The sequence below is a fragment of the Perna viridis genome, chromosome 3, assembly GCF_037379345.1.
Source record: "Perna viridis isolate PV_CMFRI_1.1 ecotype Kerala chromosome 3, ASM3737934v1, whole genome shotgun sequence".
Classification (NCBI taxonomy): Eukaryota; Metazoa; Mollusca; class Bivalvia; order Mytilida; family Mytilidae; genus Perna; species Perna viridis.
The window spans coordinates 46,998,318-47,018,977 of NC_142447.1; the positions used below are offsets into that span (position 1 = coordinate 46,998,318).

The 20,660-nt window shown below is 32.8% G+C and overlaps 1 protein-coding gene across 5 annotated transcripts; it reads right to left on the reverse strand.

Annotated features, from left to right (window-relative positions):
* Positions 1 to 516: 516 nt before the first annotated feature.
* LOC148622617 (uncharacterized) lies at positions 517 to 19,940 on the reverse strand. 5 transcript variants are annotated; one of them, XM_088572554.1, is made up of 15 exons: positions 19,613 to 19,940; positions 15,845 to 15,939; positions 15,515 to 15,553; positions 15,185 to 15,245; positions 13,146 to 13,207; positions 12,249 to 12,287; positions 11,432 to 11,515; positions 9,128 to 9,345; positions 7,806 to 8,013; positions 7,596 to 7,654; positions 3,551 to 4,019; positions 2,917 to 3,036; positions 1,663 to 1,859; positions 1,131 to 1,320; positions 517 to 794 (listed from the first exon to the last, which is right to left on the reverse strand). In XM_088572554.1, the coding sequence occupies exons 2-15, from the start codon at positions 15,930 to 15,932 to the stop codon at positions 727 to 729; spliced, it is 1,902 nt and encodes a 633-aa protein (XP_088428680.1). In that variant the 5' UTR covers positions 15,933 to 15,939; positions 19,613 to 19,940; the 3' UTR covers positions 517 to 726. The 5 variants fall into 5 exon arrangements, with proteins under 5 accessions (XP_088428680.1, XP_088428683.1, XP_088428681.1 ...); XM_088572557.1 differs by having other exon boundaries at positions 2,929 to 3,036; positions 19,613 to 19,934; XM_088572555.1 differs by lacking the exon at positions 19,613 to 19,940 and adding an exon at positions 19,219 to 19,518.
* Between the last annotated feature and the right edge of the window lie 720 nt (positions 19,941 to 20,660).

Sequence of the window (20,660 nt, forward strand, 5' to 3'; positions counted from 1 at the left end):
ATCAGGATCAACACACGACATGTGTCTATAACACTATGTTCAAGATCTTCGGTAACTGTCAATAAAATTGTTTAGGTCACAGATATTCACCTGCTTAAGTAGTGAGTTGTGTTCACAGACCATTTACTTTCATACACGTCAGTCAGTTTATTTAAGGCACTGATGAAGGTCATTTGTTGACTGAAAATTTATATATAGAAATCGTTCTGTGGTATAACGAGGAGAAAACACTAGTTCAGCCTTATGTTCAGCTGACATTATCTTAATATCATAAGAATTTTTTTATTGACCCTTATGCAAAATGTTTTTATGTGTGCATACATATTGTAGTATTGACCACATTATATATATATATATATATATATATATATAGAAAGGTCTGAAAATGTGTATGGGTGGCCTTGGGCTAACATTGTTCATCCTGGTGGGATTGTTGGCTCTTTGACATATTCGACATATTCACCATTTCCATTCTCGTTATATTATCACATAGCACGCTTAAAAAGACCAAAAGCACATGGATTAATATTTATTTACTAATGGCCAGTAGATATGGTACACAAAGAAAGGTAACTACTATTCCTAACGATTCTTACACTTGACATTTTTCACCTGAAACATTTTTATTAGCTTGACTTCATTGTAAGTTACTTAAAGTGGAATGTCTAGTTCTCCTCGAGCTTGTTGATTTTGTTTACTTGAAAATTTAGAACAGGAATCTGCTATTTAAATTTCCACTTTTTCATGTAGGACCTCCGATAATGATTTCTTCAGCTTTCCATTCGTCTTTAAATCTGAAGAATAAATATTGTCAATGAATACATTGAATTGAAATGATTTACAGCTTATTGAAATGTTGTACGAATATATACATAGAATACGTGTAAACTAACAATGATAAATAATGTAACTGTTGCCTTCAGGTATATTTCATATTATAAGCAAAGGATCTTTATACAATTTGAGCAAGCTTTCGAATTATCATATTAAAACAAAACAGTAAAAAGACAACAATGATAATGTTAGTTACTGATTCTTTCCGAGTTAATCAGAATATTTGACAAATAGTGTTGCCTTTGAAAATTAAAGGAAATAAATATGTAAAAATGTATCAGTCAAATTCATTTTACCATCAAATTCGATGAAGCGACAATACTTTTCTTTACTTCTAAGACAACTTTTCATTATGAGCTCTATAGTAATCTTTAGGGCTTGGACTTTCGACGGAATTTGTTCATCTGTTAAATTGAGTACTTCTTTCAAGTCCGACAAATATGATACGGGACTAACATATTGCCCAGCAAAGTATTTAACTGGTTTCTACAAAAAGGGAAAAAGTTTCACAATTTTATTACTGATAAACAGCATGTTATGGCTTTGCATTAAACACATAAAAAAGGTGCATGCTAACATACAAAAAAATACAATTTTAAAAATGAGGACTTAGTACATAGATAATTAAAAGGAATATAAAATGTCAGTGAGCATGAAAGTCATGTGACGAAGCTTCAAACAATTGTAAACACGTGTCAAAGCAAACATATCTATAGCACGTGTTCTGTAACCATTGGTAAGTTTTACTCTATGACTTTGATTGTATGCATTTTTTATTACAACATCCTTTCCTCGAATTGAGAAAAGAGGGTCATATGAAGACCGTACCTCCAATTGGTAGGTAGTCAAATTGTATTTTCGACCTTTTAGGTCGAAATTTGAGCTTTTTTCTTTGTTGACTGTAATTTTATTTTCATCCTCTAGTCGAGGAAACGTTCTTCCACTCAATGGAAAAACAAGGTAGAGTACTTCAAGTTTACTCTGAGTTGCATGCTGATAATTGACCGACAGTTCATTTAGAGCACCTAAAATAAAAAAAAACAAGTATCAGTCAATGTGATGATACAAGTTCAAGAACAATATTCATCATGTATTGTTTTACTACAAATTGTGAAAGCATCAGACAGTTCTAAGTTGCAAACTGATATAATTATTATAAATATCATATTGTGATAAAGCTGCATTAGCTGTCATTTTCGCAAAATTTTATTTCTGTTGAAATATACCTTAACTTTGAATTATTTCTACTAAAATGTACTTTTCATGTATAATTTCATTTGATATTCACAAATAAAATGCATTAAATAAATGAAATAGGTGTCTATGTATTTATTGTCCTGCAAGACAAAAAAATCGACCAAATAAATTCGTATTCATGTGACTTCTGGTGACCTAAATCCGCGCATGTGCTGTAAGGGTCGCTTCTTTAATAACAACTCTGATTGCAAAGTGAAAGTGGTTATTCAACGGCAAGGAAGACCGACGGACTTAAGCCGTAAAAGAAAAAAGTTCGAATATAACGCAAGGATCCTTTTGAAATTTACATATTGTGATATAATGTGGCTCAAATATGGTCATTATTTATTTGAAAACTAATCATAATAGATGAAATGAAATGAAAACAAGACACGTGCTTACGTGTATTTGTTATTGTTGTTGTTGTTTTACCAAGGTTAAAATATTTTAAACCCAAGTGAATGTCCTGTCGGCAATCTTCGGAAGTAATGGCGAAAAATAATAAGATCAGCGCTATCGATCTTCTCTGATTAAAAAAAACCGTTGTTTTCACAATATTCTGTAGGTATTATCGACATTTATTGCTTCAATTGCATTACTACAAACTTATTTCATAGAATCAGCAACAATCAGTAGAATCAAAACTGAACAAATTTGTCAGCTGATGCAGCTTTAAATGAAAATAATGTTTGAAGTCCTAAGACACGAACCATAAACTAAAACTTAAATTGGTAAGTAAGTGATATGTAAAATAAATTAATAAAACACAATGTTAGTTAATTTGGGACAATGTCTAACTCAAGTAACATCACTATGATGTTTTTGTCAATAAAGGAAAACACACACACGATGGCAAACCTGGTAATATCTTGTTCAAATAATTAGCAGTATAACCCCAAGCCCATCCATACAACAAGTGATCAATATTGAAGTAAGTCTTGAATATATTGTCATCGTTGACTTTTCCTACAATCGTAATAAAAATAATGTTCATGTGAAATAGAATGATAAGTTTTAAAATAACTGAATACTGATGACAGTGGGAATTAACACACAAATGCTATGCCATATAAGTGGTATCGACCGGCTGAAACTATTCAGGAATGTAGATTGGCTCAATACAAATACTTTTTATTCAACTTTTTAAAAAGAAAAATCAAGGGAATCAAAATCGAGCAGTACTCCTAAGAATGTATTCCAAGTATAAAATTTAGACAGGGAAAATAGACATACACAACAAATACATAAAGTAACCATAATAGCACGTAAAAGAAACAAAAGAAAATGAGCAACCCGGACTGTGTCTGCTGCTTTTTCTAGAAATCCCGCCAAGTTGCTGAAAAATATTAAGTTTACATGTATAATTTTATGTTTATAGTTTGTTTTTTTACGACAAACGACAACGAAGAACGCAAGTTGGTAACAAATGCACACATTAATAAGGTAGGCTAAACTTAAAAAAATAATCATATAGACATACCATTGATGAGGTCTGCTAGGGTATTAGCATATTCCTCTTTGTCATCAAATGCAAGACAAGAAACCCAACGCAGAGATTCGGGGATATGTACTTTTGCATTAGACTTGTCACGAACTACAACAATAGATTGGACTTTCCGGTTTGCAATTATTGGGCTCAAAGTTGGTTCAACATTTGTTGAAATAAGTCTATCCTTGTTTGCCTTTTCAGGCTGAATAAAAACGATAAAGCGGCACTGAGTTGCAGCATACTGAAGTCTTTCTTCCCACGATGAGCCCAGACATGTTTCTTCTGAAAGACAGCTTATATCTGCCTTTTGGAGGGCTTGTTCGCACTTTTGGATGTCATCCTTATTTCTCTGTTTCCCATCAGAAAAAGTAACATACACACTGTAACTGTATTCACTACCTCTTTTTTCGGCGGGATAAAGTAATTTCTCTTGCAAGTTTGAACGAGATTGCCAGATACCCTATAGATATAAAGCAAATATGTTTCTTTTATGCATTCCACTTCTCACCATAATCACATAGATATATTACTACTAATCCACCAAAAGGTCACACATGGCGTCATATCCGTGTTTGTGAACATAACACAGACGTTAGACGAGAGTTGCAGTACTCCCATCAATGGTGGGAGTTACACTGACTGATTGATTGTTGGAGTTTAACGCCCGAGCAGCAATATTTCAGCAACATTCAGGCGATGAACATGAAATGGATGAGAAAATGAACATGAAATGATGATGAAATCAAATATAGGATGGGACACAAGAATAATGGGATCGACAAATTTTGATTGCCACTGGAAATAAGGAGAGGTGGGTAAGGTAGGGCAATTTAGCCTTTGTTGCGGAGCCCTTTCGTTCCTACTCCGCGAGAATACCACAGAAGGGTTTTTAACGTGCGAGGAAATTTCCAAACACGTAGCACCACTATGGTTTGCGGTCAGGTGTTCCGTATTTTAGCCTGATGACCCCAGCATTCAACATGCCAGGGTTACCCCATTCAAACACCTGGGGCACACAACCCAATTGCTCTGTGGGCAGAGTGCCCTAGCCCCCCACCCCCCCCCCGGCCAGGGTTCTGAGCACTATTTAGTCGCCTTTTACGACAAACTTAGCGCTGTTGCGGGCCTATTCTTTTGACACCCGGACCCACACGGGGCGGAGGGAGTTACATGTATAACACCTGTCTCTACATTTGCAAATATCTATCTTAAAGGGCTGATGCACCAAAAGCCTGGTTAATCAAAATTAAACAAAGACTTGCCAGAAAAATGCCATGTAACCTCATTATAAAAAATGACATCTAATCAAAACTCCTTTGTCAAGATACATTAACCTTAACGTCCTGAATGATTCCGATTCAGGACATCTTACAGAATAGCTTATCATAATTCGTGTTAATTTGCTGAATTTTGATGAGGTTAATATTTTGCTCTATCACATGTCTTAGAGGGTGACATAACTGATATTACATCGTTCAATAAATGAAATGCAGCAGGCGTGTATTTTTTGTAGTCATAATGCCAAAGCTACTATAAATCTATATCCAAATATTTATAACTATATTGTCAAATAAAAAAAAAGTGTTCAAATGAGAAATATGTCATTGTTATTAAATATCCATATTTTATTTTTGGTTTTTAAGTTGTTCATTAGATTTAAGTCACAAAAGGGGATGTTAATATCTACAGTGGAGTTTAAAGTCTTAAATACATGTAAATACAAACAAATACATATGAAGAAAAGAGAAACATGCCAAATAGAATTTTATTTGAAAAAGAAAGACAAAGGAACATTCAGTGTAATAAAAAATTAACAACACATTGCTTAGATGGTGAAAGAATGTTGGTTACCCTTGAAAATACGTTGTCACCATCGGCTACTTCTCGGAGTGACAACAATTTTCTCGGGGTTACAAACTGCTCTATCACCCTTTTTTTATATTTTTGATATTGTACTTCACACAAAAATTACAAATTTCTATTGGATAAGCATTATGTGTTATGTTGGTCTATTCCTTTCTTACTCCGCCTGACATTTAACCCTTATAGCGATTTTCTTCTTTAACAGAAAAGCCTTTCCTTGTGCGTATAATTGTTTTCATTTATGATTACTTTAATTAGAAAAATAAATAGTGGAAGTGGTTATTTTTGTTATTTTACTATTGTTGATTTATTTAAATGTTGCAAAACTTGTAAATTTCATATCAGTTAAACATTCACCATATCTGAATTACACTTTAGTTTCTTAAAAGTTAAGCACATGTGGATAAAAGTGTGACAAGCTCAGAAAATATATCACCCTCGACTATGTCTAGGGTGACATGTCATCCTCGTGTGTTACTTCGGTGTATTACGGCAGGTAATATGTGTGTATAATACACATGCAAACTAAATTAAAATGATTTAACATATGAACTTGACATGGTTTTCACCTGAATTGAGCAAATTTGATTTGTGGCAGAGTTAACGTAAAATTCACATGAACGGAACCTCGTCGTGAATTAAATTCGTGAATTTTAAGTGCAATCACGTTTATTTCACATAAAGTTCACGCGAAGCTCAATTTAGATGAACTTTGCTGTGACAATATTTACCTGTGTAAATAGAATAATGGAGAATAACACAATTATCGATCTGAAAACTGCAAAACTCAATTTGGTACCCAGCTGATGCAAAAAGAAAACATTGGATATGCCTTTTTAGAAAAAAAGGAACGGTCTCTTATCAGCAATTCTTCTAACAAGACTGAATAGTACTATATGAAATAACATCACATAATCTTTTAAACGATTATTCATATTATTGCAGGTAAGAATCTCCCATTTCATATTTTGATTTTAATGTGATAGGGAGACCATAGCAAAGCTATTTGAAAATTAGGTATCCATCCCACTTCCAACATCACCGAATATAATTCAATAAAACTTCCACTTATCCTTCATTACATATTACCAATGTGTCCCTATTTTAGATTTTGGTCTCACTGCTTTGAGAGCGAAATGGTGTTTTTTTTACGAGAAAACATGGAGTTTGTTTTTTCTGAATATATTTACCCCATACTTTATCCGCAATTTTCCATCACTTAATGGAATTTATTGTAACTAAACAGAATCTCTTTCTATTTTTATCCTCATCTTTTTGTGAGAAAGTGGCCGACTATGTTCATATTTTGACCTAATATGTTTTAGAGAATAGAGTGGAGTTATCCGTAAGTAAGCTTTGCTTACAGTTATTCTATCAGAAAATGCTTTTTGCAATTTAGCAGGACAAATATTGAATGAAACGAATCATTTTTTGTGAAAAAATTTTGGAGATCGAACCATTTTGTAAATTGCACATAAGAATATGGAAACTTACAGTGAATGCGAAATTAGACATTCAAAAGTATACGTTCCATATCTTTATTTCTCAGACAAAAGGAGTTCAGAGCAAACATTCGAATTGCAGATGATTCCCTATTGATTAAGCAATATTTGATTAAGTGGTTATATAATCACATATATATCTACATTTCATTTACCCAAATTTTCAGATACAACAAACGCTTATATTCAGTTTTTGAAATTAAAAAATGGGGCCTTTTTAACGAAAATCTAAACCAAAATGCAAAATGTAATTCATGGTAAAAAGCCTACACATTTTTATTTTCAATATTTTGTTTGAATTGCCATAGTAAACAGAAATTAAAATTCAGTTTTTCATATAACCCATGTTCTTAGGAAATAAAAATTATATAGAATACACTGTAGATTTCAAAATTAAGGGAGATAACTCTGTAAATGACACTCAAATACAACAGAATCTAATAGATTTTCAATATTGATTATCTCTAAGAGCAGGCAGATTTGAATGAATAATTACACATTTTATAGTGTAGACCCATAAAACAACTTAATTACAAAAATAAAACATGTAGCCTTTTTTGGGTTGTATCACATTTACTTTTTTAGATTTTGCATGATTCTTACAAATACAGCTACTTAAGTTGTAACCTGGACGGTTAAAGCCGGTATGTCTATTACTTTTTTTTAATTACCTCATGCAAGTCTTCCCTGATTGTTTCCAATAATGTCGATCGTAAATCTTCTTTATTCCCTTCAAATATAAGATGTGTATACATTAGATATTGCTGTGCTTTTGTTATAAAGCAGCTTAGTGTTTTATTATATGAATTACTTTTCAGGTTTCAAAGATTTCTAAAATAAATCATGACAAGCTATTTAAAATTTCAAATATATACACTTACCACTGAAAGGCAATAGTTTGGCCTTTTCTGAAAAACCAAATTTGCTAAGAATTGCATACATTGCGTGGTAATATCTCATAAGCTGTACCAGTACTGCATCACTTGTGAAACCATCTTTTAGCTTCTTACATAAACCCGATTCATCAAGGTCTTTCATGTGTTTGATTGTTTCGAGAGTCGCCGGACATTCACATAGACAAAAATACTTCTACAATAAAGGAAAACAAATATCAATATAAAGTAGGTTGGTTGATGTGTGATATAAGGTTGAATACAAAGAATCAAAAGTCATCAGGAGTGTGTTTCTTCTTTGTTTTTTATTTAAAAGGAAATGAAAAACTTAAAAGACAAATGCTTGCATGTTCACACTAATCATCATGACTCTTCAAATACCTACAAGATGTGCAGAACTTGTTTACTGATTTGCGTATTGTCTGTTTTCATTTCCGTGGCTTCCGTATTCACGTTATAACTTTCAACTCCTTTTTATGGTTTGCATAAAGTTTCTTTTTCTTGTATATGTTGTTGGTGCAATGCAGTGTTCTTCAAGTTGGACAGATTTTTTGCTAAGCCTACCATTTTTCAGAGCAAATAAGCAAATTAGTGAAAGAAACATATAGTGTAAACACTTACTTTTGATTAAATTTGTTAATACATCCTGAATAATGTCTACGTTCAAAATATTTTTCATTTTTCAACAAAAATATAAACAATTTGAACCTTGAAGATGACCAAGTTAATGCCAGATTGAAAACTGACAAAAAACATAAAAAAGTATTCCGGAATCAAACTATAATTTGTTTTGTTTCAACCACTACCATTATGCTTTTTAATCAATCATTTCCTACTTTCCAAGATGATATTTGTGTTTATGTAAAATTATTGCGATAATAAAATATTAGCATATTTAGCATAGAAAATCAATGAGAGTCTTTGTTATAAAATGAAGAGCAGAAAGTGTTTATTTGCAATTTATTATTCAAGCTTGTCTAACAACAATAGAACAAGAATGTCTACTGTTTAAAAAATCACGAAATTCACTTTGATGACAAAAATGCATCGAGCCATTACAGAGGTAAATCAAATACTAACTATGTATGAAAAATATCTTATCCAACTTCCGAGCACTAAAAAGCCTTTTTTTGCTCCATGCAACATTATTCTTTAAACAAATGTTATGTTTTTATTTATTCACCCCTTTTTAATTTGTTTGATTCCAATTCGAATCCTAGTTTCCTTGATTTTCATTTGCTAGCTTAAAATGTTTTAAAGGGTTCAAACAAACATAAAGCATAATAGTTTGGTAATAGTGTAACACAAACCTTTTCCCCATCAGTTATTTCATACACAGGTATCTTCATTTGACGTATATTTCCGTTTCTCATTTCACTTTTACAATATATATAATCAACGGGCTTCATTGGAATATCAACAAATCCACTCCGTGGCAGTAATTGGTACAGTTTAAATGGTACACGTTTCTTTTCGTCTTTCGATAGTTTCCTGTACCATTCACTGCCTGTTATCGCTTCATCTAAATCTACGAAAAATCAGAAGTTAACAAATGCTTGCAAAACTTTGATTTGTGTTATATCTGTTTCTAATGCAGGTAGTTGTGGTGGTATTGTCATTTTTTAAATATGTTCTGAACTAGCTTTCAGTTACTGTGAGAGTTCTTTGAGTGGATATCTAATTTTGTCTAAACGTAATATGTTCATGTATTGCATTGGAAGAAATGGATGTTCATTGAATGAAATTTATGGTGTGTTTTTTGTTTGTTTGTTTGGGTTCAGTTTTGACCTTACATTAAATGGGGTGGTTAAGGCTTTATAAAACTTGTTTAACCACACTAAATATTGCTTGCGCCTGTCTACAGTTAGAAGATGTTGGTCATTAATGTATCTTTGAATCGTTATATGGCTTGTAAAACCGATATTGAAGAATGTTCATCATTTTATTACTTTTGTTTCCTGGGCTTTTCAGAGCTTACTCAAAAGTGTGTTTACATTTATTGAAGCCCTTTTGGTGATGTCTGGAAGTATGTACCATTTTGTATTTATGATTGATTGATTGATTGTTGGGTTTTAACGTCCGAGCTGCAATACTTCAGCTATATTCCGACAATGAACATGAAATTGATGATAAAATGAACATGAAATGATGATAAAAAAGGATGGGACACAAGGACAATAGGGTTAAAAAACTGGATTGCCACTAGAAAAAAGGAGGGATGGGCAAGGTCGGGCAATATAGACTCCTGTGGCGGAGCGCAAAGGTTCCTACTCCTTTCGAATACCACAGCAAGGTTCTTTAACGTGCGAGGAACGTGACATCTTTCCAAACACGGTGCACCACTGTGGTTAACGGTCAGATTTTCCGTATTATAGCCTGACAACCCCAGCACGTAACAAGCCAGGGTACTCCATTCCACCGCCTGGGGCACACATCCCAGTTGCTCTGTGGGCAGAGCGCCTAGCCCACGGCTAGGTTTCTGAGCACTATTTAGTCGCCTTTTACGACAAGCTTAGCGCTGCTGCAGGCCTATTCTTTTAATACCCGGACCTGCACGGATCCCATTTTGTATTTAAGTTACCGGTATTCGCTGGTGTTCTTGTTACGTTTCACCACCCCGTGTGGGTCCCGGTGTTAAAAGAATAGGCCCGCAGCAGCACTAAGCTTGTCGTTAAAGGCGCTAGGGCGCTCTGCCCACAGAGCAACTGGGTTCTGTGCCCCATGTGGTGGATGGGGTAACCCTGACATGTTCCATGCTGGGGTCGTCAGGCCATAATACAGAAAACCTGATCGCAAATCATAGTGGTGCAACTTGTTGGGAAAGATGCCACGTTCCTCGCACTTTAAAGAACCCTTCTGTGGAATTCTACCGGAGTAGGAATCACAGGACTCCGCCACAGTAGGCTAATTTGTCCTACCTTACCCACCTCTCCCTATTTCCTGTGGCAATCAAAATTTGTCGACCCCATTATCCTTGTGTACCATCCCATTTTTCATTTCATCATTTCATGTTCATTTTATTATTCATTTCATGTTCATCGCCTGAATGTAGCTGCAATATTGCTGCTCAGCATTAAACCCCAACAATCAATCAATCAATCTATTGACAACAGGGAATCAGTACATTGAATTGTAGGTTAGCGATCACAGTTTAAAAATTCCTTTCATTTATTTTATGGAAGATTGGTAGTTTAAACATCCAAATCTCTTAAAGGAAGTACCAAGTTTTTGTTGTGCTACACTATAGAATCTATTTACAAGGTATGTGAATCTCAAAGTGTAGGTTTAGATGTGCATTTATCTAATATTGGATATAAACTAAGGGTTTCCTCGAGGTAGTTAATTTAGTTTATGTAGATAGACGTTCACAAAGTAAACAAATGCAGTAAAAGGGAAAACCTCAAAACAATAGAACTTTTTTTTTCATTTACTTCTTTCGAAGTTTTTCTTTTACCGTAGAAAGTAATGTCATATGAACCACAGAGAACATAAGCCAGTGTCAACTAATGGATATGATTTACACAAACATACAATTACTATTTGATATGGAGTTATAAACGAAATAGGGCAATACGGCGATTTTCATCATTTATGAAAAGAATGTTTCACATTACCTTTCAGTACATACTGGAGATATCCAATATAATGTGACCATGCTAGTCCTTGGGCTACATCAACTCCTATTCGATTTCTGCGTTCTTTTAAAAAATTGATATTTCAATTTTACAAAGCAATAATTTTCAAACACTTTTCATTTTAAATTTGTAGTATTGTTTTTTTTTATTAACCATGAACATTTGACAGTAACATATTCGATAACTAAATTTCTTTATTCACTTTACATCATGGCCCATCCTAAAGTTATTGTTCTTTTGTATAAATGAGAAGCGAAAGTATCATGGCACATTCTATTACAATGCACAACTTGTTCCTAAGAAACGGAATAAGACGTAAATAATTTTAAATCAGACAATATCTAACCTCTGTGCTTATTTTTTTTTATTTCTTGAAGAATGTAAGTTTTTAAAAATTGTTTACAGAAGCTTACATTTTGACACTACATTTTCAAGAAAACAGTACATAATAATAGACAAACAAACCCTGATTGATGAGGAACATATTCTTTCAATCTATGGAATTTGGTTTTAAAAAATATGTTTTAGAACATATTGACATATTGATAAAACTTGAATAACTGAGGGTCTAATGATAAATGCAAGATAATAAATGCAAGATGATAAATTCATCAATTGCATTGATAATAATTCTGTTGTTATACAACTTCTAAATAGATACTTGAAATATACATGCAGAAAAAATTCTTCAATTTAAGTTATTTATGGTAGGATAAACATTCTTATTTAATGTGACAGTAGATCGATATCAGCATACTAACAAAGGTGACTTCATTTTTCTTTCGTTTGTACTTACGCCACTTTTCGTACTGTGTCTTTGTGTAATCAACCATTTCTACAGTTAAACAAGTTTATACGGTTTTTAGAAAATGCGCTTACAAAATGAGAGGAAAAAAAACGCATTCAAACTAGTATAGATATGGTATTTCCTGTAAAACGTTTCTTGAAAATAAATTCTTATTCCTCAAAGTAATAGGAGAGAGGGTACATCCAAATAAAAACAATATTTAGAGTAAATTCTAGTTTGTTTAGATACATCCTCTTCACGTCTCTTATTCTTAACTATAAAAAAGGTTAAATCCAAAACTACAGCCTCGACATTCGAGCAGAAGATTAAAATGATAGGCAAGAAATGTAATAATGCTTAGATATTTTTTTCTCAGATTTAGATTGGATCTACCCCTTTTAAACTTAATTTGTCATGAACGACCAATCGAATGGCTTACATTTTATATTTGATACAGTAACGCCAACTTTTGTGACGAAAGTGGTAGTAGTCCTCATATACAAATACATAATTCTAGCCACTTACATTCGAATTAAACATTGGTTGTTGTTGTACAGATATTGGATATTACATAGTTTATTGAGACTACCGACTTTCTGTGGTATTAAACCCTTCTTTCTTCATAATTCAGAAAACGTTCATATCATAAGCAGCAGAATGTGCTTTGGCACTTTTCAATTCATTTGCCCATCTTATACACAATTTTTGTTTAAATCGCAGATATCTTTAGGAAAGAATACCAAGCGATTGACATTAGCTTTTTCGTAAAAAGCAAAAGTTTTAATAATTAAACAACACAAATAAAAGTGTAACGCTGATGGAAAAAAATGTTGAATCGCCTTTAAAAGCGCTGCTTATCATTGAAACTTTTCTCACCGAAGTTTCTGTTCAGTGTTTCAATTTTACCTGGAATATCTCTGGTGTATAAAAGGTATCCAGTACCGATAGTTGATATTCCCACTTTCCCTCTGGAATATTAGTGGTATATGAAATATATTAAGTGATGGTCCACAAAATTATATATGTAATATTGATAATGTTATTTGGAAAGGACATTTTTATATAAATCAACATACATGTTAAGTTAAAATTAAAGAGGGCGAGTTTGTTTTTAACCATCGACAAGAAAGATAATTAAAATGAAAATACAGAAGGGCTTATGAAATGGATATAGGAATTCAAAGCGGATACATTTATTAGGGAAATGCGTTTGAGAACATATAAAGTAGCGGTTGTAAGAAAAAACAATAAACACAGAACATAAACCGACCCCGGCTAAAAAACGGGCGAAGATTTACGTACTTTGGAAGAATGTTTGTTTTGTTTGTTTGTTGGGATTTAACGCCCGAGCAGCAATATTGCAGCTATATTCAGACGATGAACATTAAGTGGATCATGAAATGATGATGGAATGAAAAATGGGATGGGACACAAGGATAATGTGGTCAACAAATTTTGATTGCCACTGAAAATAGGGAGAGGTGGGTAGGATTTGGGCAATTTAGCCTCCTGTGGCGGAGCCCTATGGTTCCTACTCCTATCGAATACCACAGTAGGGTTTTTTTAACGTGCAAGGAACGTGGCATCTTTCCCAACACGGTGCACCACTATGGTTTGCGGTCAGGTTTTCCGTATTATAGCCTGACAACCCCAGCACGAAACACGCCAGGGGTACCCCATTCCACCACCTGGGGCACAGAACCCAGTTGCTCTGTGGGCAGAGCGCCCTAGCCCCCGGCTAAGGTTCTGAACACTATTTAGTCGCCTTTTACGACAAGCTTAACGCTGCTGCAAACTTATTCTTTTGACACCCGGACCTGCACGGGTCTTGGAAGAATGAGTCCTGTTGTGCCACGGATGGAGGTCTCGTCTTATGGAGAGGACAATATCTTCTTCAAATGTAATTGGTTTATCATTCTAATAGGCCGATCAACTAGGCCATCGTAATGACCGAAGTACTTTTGAAACGATGATTTTAGTCTTTAGAAACAATTTTGTTCTGATAGTTTCTACGTGAGCTGCTTGCCTCTTACACAAATCTTCCTATTGACAATAATTTTATGCAAAATGCTGTCGCAGCTTGAATACTATCAGAGTGAAATGGTTAGTTGACAATGACTGCATGTATTTTAGGACGAGTACGATTATTTAATAAAACAGATCCGGGTTTGTGCTAGTTTGACTCGCTGAGCTTGGTCTTTATTGTGCTAGCTCATAGAAGCAACAGGCCGCTGTAGGCATATTTAAAGTTTTTTTGTGACTCGCCTAGAATTAAACCCACGACCATCCGCAATCGAGGCGAGGATTCTACCATAAGACCACTGCAGTGGTCCACGAAATAACAAAATACACTTTAGAAAACTATTTTTAATGTGTCTAATCAAAACAATTCTTGTTCTTGTTTATCGTGTAATGTTATCGGAATTTTTTTTAAAAAAACCACAAGCTAAGTTTTTTTTCAAAGCAATTTAATAATTTATTAGTGAAAGGAAATTTATTTTAAAATACTGCATATTACCTATTAACAAATACATAGGCCTTATGTAAATAAGTCAAACTTTGGATTGTAAAGGACATGTGTTTTTGCCTTCAATACAAACCAACTAGAATTGATTAATGGCCTACGAAATCATATGTGTGTATACAAATGTTGATATATTTATTTATAAAGGACCTTTCAATTAAAATCATCCAGACGGTAGAGACTTGATATTGTGGAGGTGATAGGATATTTTGTTTAGAATTTGTAATTACTGTATTACATTGTAATAGTAATGTTGCTTTTTCATGTTCATACAATGCTCTATATTTAACAAATGCATAGAATAAAGCTTTTTTATTCATGTTGTATATTGTTTATATGACAGCCGATAGAGGGCAATGAATCAAACTTCATTGAAACTATTGCTCCCGATTATGCTTTAATTATATTTATTCAAACATACCTGTTATTTTTAATGAATATCATTACTTTCTTCATCTTCTCCATTGGTTGAACGAACTGTCCTTATCAAATCAAACTCGATTTAAGTATTATAATTACAACAAAGTGTGAAGAAATTGTATTTCTTGAAAACTTGTTTGGAAAATGAACAAGTTTCCCGTCTTTATATTCAATAGGTACGTATACATTCAACAACGAGTCATTAGATAATATTCAGCATGGTTCATTACATGTCATCATTTAAACCAACTAACCAGGTTTTATCAAATATAATCATAAAAAAGTTAAATTAACTTTCGCAAAAACAAAACAATCAAATCCAAATGCTTACCTACACTGTGAATTGTTTTTCCAAACTTTCCATATAGTGCTGTAAAGATATTGTATCAGATTGATATATGCAACACAAATCATATATTTCTGTAATAGTGATTTCATATATAAATAAAAGTATTATGTGGAAAAAAGGCAGTCGCACAAAGGCGTACGAATAACTAAAGATTGAAAAAATAAAAACAAAAACATAGAACTGCTTTTCCACATTATAAATGAAAATTATTTGGTAACACAAGTCCAAAAGAGACATACAGCTTTAAAACAAATTTTAAACGTTCACATAAATAAATATCATTGACTATGATCATAGCTGTTTATTCATTACACGTTTGGTTGGTACTGTAATCCCTCAAAACTGTAGCTTTTGCCACTGCAGGCTTCCATTGTAGTCTGGAAACGGCTTTCATTAACATGATGCAACTGCAATATTTGTTTAAATTACAGATCATTAGAATAAAAACAAATTAAAGCTATCGAGTTTATTTAAACCATCAACAGGAAGGTAAATCGAAGATGCAGAAGATCGAATAAAATGAGGATGTGAATTTAAAGTTCATACAACCATTGGGAAAATGCGTTTGAGAACACATAAAGTGGCAACTGAAATGACAAGCAAACACAAAACAAACCAAACACGGTAAAAAAAAACCTGGGAAAGACTTAAGTGCTTCACAAGAATGGGCAATATGCCTGTTGTGCTGCCCAATGGAGGTCTCATCTGGTACAAAATTCTGCATAGTGATAATAATTTCATGCAAAACGTATTAGCATGGAGCTAAAACCCCTTTACGTGGATGCTCGAATATTACTTGACAATAGGAAATGTTTTCATGAATATTCAACTTCGATTCGTTGACTGATTACCGCTATAACCTTGGTTCCCTTGATTGCTCTTTAAATTAAGACTGAAGCCTGGTATTACTTTATTGTTAAGATTCAGTTATAATATAAGATTGGTTAAATTATACATAAATATCACAGTGACCAGGTCCTCAAAATGCTGGGCAAATGATCAAAGGTTTTTGTGTCTTTGTCATTTGATACATAAAGCAAAGCTTTGTTCTCAGCCTTAAATCCTATTGGAGAATCGTTTGTGGATGAGAATAGTATCAACAATGTAAGTTTACACTTAACATAGTTTCGAATAGGTGTGGCAATGTGTAAGATTCATTTCATCGTTTAATATCATTTTAATGTAAAATATTTAAATTATTCAATCCGTTGTCTTTCACATGCCGTGGTAATCTAACGAAATACTTTTCATATGTTTTTTTTTTTCAAATTTGACAATAGAAAACTAATATGATGTTTTTAAAGAGGTAATCAAGACGACTTAACTTGCATATTTGATGAAATGATATGATAAGATTACACTCTAATAAACATCAGTGTACTGTAAATTCTTTTTGGATGAACAAAAACAGGCGCATTTGATATTTGATTTGTATTACATTATTATTACTTGTTTTTGCTTTTTAAAAATAAAAACAATCATGATGAAGGTGACCATTATATTTGAATGTCACCGATTCTTTCTTTAATAGTTTTAACTCGATAGTTAAGGGTAAGGGTCTGCAATATAAACCAGCATTTGCTACTTGTGCAATACTCTTTAAATGTCAATGCTTTAAACTTAAAATCGGTATCTAAATGACTCTCTAACACTTTACACGCTACCCAATTTAAATAATATGACAATGGAGTAAATGTAGAGTGTCTTTCTAGTGACACAATATATCCAAAATCTTATTAAAGTATCAATAATTTTAGCTATGAGCCAAACTCTAAAAAATTATATTTCTGTGTTGGACTCCGGTCGCTAATCCCAGTCACATTGTATATACAAATCGTTTTTAATCTTTTTTTTATTATAATTTTTCTTAATATTTTTAAAAAAAAAATTGTTTTTGTTTTGTTTTTGTTTTTTTTTAACGTACGATAATAACATATCCCAGTTGCTCTGTGGGCAGAGCGCCCTAGCCCCCGGCTAGGGTTCTGAGCACTATTTAGTTGCCTTTTACGACAAGCTTAGCGCTGCTACAGGCCTATTCTTTTATCACCCGGACCTGCACGGGGCGTTTCAAGTCTGTGTATCAAGAACTCCTATCTTTCCCTACGATGATTTTTAATTAAGACTGGACCGTTCGTTGGATGGTAAAATTTTTCGACACTTTTAACACATTCCCTTAAATATCTATTGCTTATCGTCAATTTTGTTATTGAAATTATACATTTAAACAAAAGCAAAAATTAAGACAATAATGAAATTACTAAAATAAAATACAAATTTTCTCTGTAAGAAGGAAAGTGGACACAAAACACTTTTTTATCACGACTTGCAATCGTTTGCACGTTGGTCAGTTGTTATATATAAATAATTATGTGTTCACTTGTACAGGCAGGTCTTTAAGTACAAAGTAACAATTGCGTACATAACAACAGTAATGTATAGTAACATCATAGGATTATGTATATTTACTCCTACATGTTATATATCATAGCTCCAACTCATTCATATAAAGTATTCAGTGTTCAAATAAGTCACTAGGATGAACAGATCCTTGTCAGTTATTTATACATATTTTAAAAACTAATATTGTGTGATACATGTAACAATACCAAACATACAATTTATTTCTTCCTTGTCTATTTTCTGTCGGATAAGGTATCTTATATCTATGATAAAAAATACAGTTGTTTCAATCCATCAAGAAAACAAGTCAACATTCATTATTGGTTCTGTAGTAGTATTTCCTTGTACGACAATTTTGTTCGTTCAGTTCGCAAGCCGTCCTGTTGAATCGTTATTTCTCGATGTGCACTAATACTGCACCCCTAATTGCCGGGTTTTTCGTTCCTATATGACAAACAGACTCTGTAAGAAATATCCTTACTCTTCTGTAAGAAATAGTCTTACTCTTCAAAGGACTCAACTTTCTTCGAGCCAAGAAGAAGGAAGTGTGTGTCAACCATGTGTTTCTGTGTGTAGTATTAACTTTTTTTGTGTGTGTTGCATGACTTGGTACTCGCGGGTTGGGTGGTCTATTTGGCTTTACAAGTATTTTGTTCACTGATATTCTCTCACTTTCACGTGACTTATATTTTTTTAATTTATAGTACTTATTTTAAATAACCATCTATGTAAAATATTAATCGATCAGATAAGAAGATTCCACATATTTTATGATGGTATTTTTTTACCGCCGCAACCCAAGTCGAAGAATTTTTCCTGTATTTGGAAAAAGATTGTGACTTTAAATTATACTCTGTGATTGTTTTAACAATACACTGAAATAACTGGACATACTATCTTTGTATATTCTAAATAAATATTGATATTTATTTTTCACTGTCATTACGTATATATTATTTATTTAGTAAAACATTTAGGTATAAAACCATGTTTTAATTTCAGAAATGCGCGTCCAAGGAGACCAGAGAGTTTTTCTTTTATTATGATATCATATTAGTTTAAATACATTTATCGAATGAATATTGTCTCAAACTTTAAAATCCTAAAACGATTTCAAACTATATATATGCAATTCTTTGCACGTATGATTGACAGTGTTGACAAGCTACAGAAAAAAAAAGATATTTGGCCATTTTGAAACAAAAGGAGAATCGTAGAAGTGGTATATTTGAAATTACATGTTGCATATTTTGGAAAACGATATAGAATATGGATGACATTCTTACTTTCAACATTCCTTCTCTAAACTTTCGGCATTCCTAAATGTTTGTATTTCTTAACTTCATTGTATGTCCATACTTAAAAGGAAGGAGTGCAGTCATTTCAAGAAAAAGTATCCTCAGAAGAAGAAAAATCAGGGAATCCAGGATTAGAACGTTAATCAATATGATCACAATCAAAGGTCAATGACCTTACAAAGAGAATAAGCACACACAGCAAAGAACGTAGTCCGGGAACAATAACCAGACAATTTAAGAAAAATAGGCACGCATAAATAAGACATGACAATTAGTGACTGTTCTGTAAAATATCAGATAACAACAAATATTGCCATGTCATCAAACTACAAAGACAAGATTATGAATCCTGACTTTTGACAAAAAAGTGAGTTTTACTTACCTCCTTTCCTTTCTGTTTGCTTTACAATAAGCCAATTGTACAAATAAAAGATTAAAAACCAAGTTTCAGATTCGTGGAAAATATATCAGTTTCCCCTGTTCTTCACTTCTTCTGTCATACAACATTAGTCACGCAATATTTACTTAAAATTTAAATTCATTGTCTGGGTACAGGACATAACACATGTTACATAATAATAGTTCTGTGTATCGTTATTCAATGCCGTCTGTCTATTACGCTAAAATATATATCGGCAAATATTTTGTCCTGTAATCAACGGTATATACCAGTATACATGCAAGGTTTGAAATACCGGGGTTATATTTACATACACAAATGTAGTTTCTGCTTTAAGTCATGTTCTGAGGAAATTAAAAAAATACGACCCAATCGCCCATAACAGATAAAACATACTATGTTGTAGCCTTACAGGTCTATTTGGTATAAAAATGTAATATGTGTCGTTTAATTTCATAAATGTTTTTTTTAAACTAGTATTATAATTAATGATAAATCACAGACGTGTTTGTTTTCATGTTCAAGATCAACATATAGCGGCTAAAGATAAAATTGGGTAATTATTTTGCTTTTCCAATTTTTTTTTTACAAAGAATTAATCAATTCAAATAATATTAGACCATTTCTAAGTTACTCATAAATTTTCGTAAATGTAAACAAAAGACGGTCTTCAGAGCTGAAAGTACAATGAATTGTTGTTAGATTTTACATGCAGTGACTGGCTGACAAAATACAAATTTCTACTAGTATTGGTCAACTTTTTTTTTAACTCAGGGTAGCACAATACATGTATTAGTTTATTAGCCAAAAACTTGTACAGTTTTGTAAAAATGAAAACAAATCAATGTTGCATTTTTCATCAACATCTTAATACACCTTAAAGTGTAATCCAGGGACAAAGACCAGACATGAAAAACAGACATACACAACAATGAACATAAAGTAACTAAAATCATACATACAAAGTAACAAAAGCAAATGAGCAACCCAGACTCCACTAAAAACTGGGAGCATGGACTATTTGCACCGG

Coding starts and splice junctions, on each gene's coding strand:
- LOC148622617 (XM_088572554.1), bottom strand. CDS start 15,932: ATGTTAATGAAAGCCGTTTCCAGACTACAATGGAAGCCTGCAGTGGCA. Junction 12,288..13,145: donor ATACACCAGAGATATTCCAG/GTAAAATTGAAA, acceptor GTTTAACTGTAG/AAATGGTTGATTACACAAAG. Junction 7,655..7,805: donor CAAACTATTGCCTTTCAGTG/GTAAGTGTATAT, acceptor TTATATTTGAAG/GGAATAAAGAAGATTTACGA.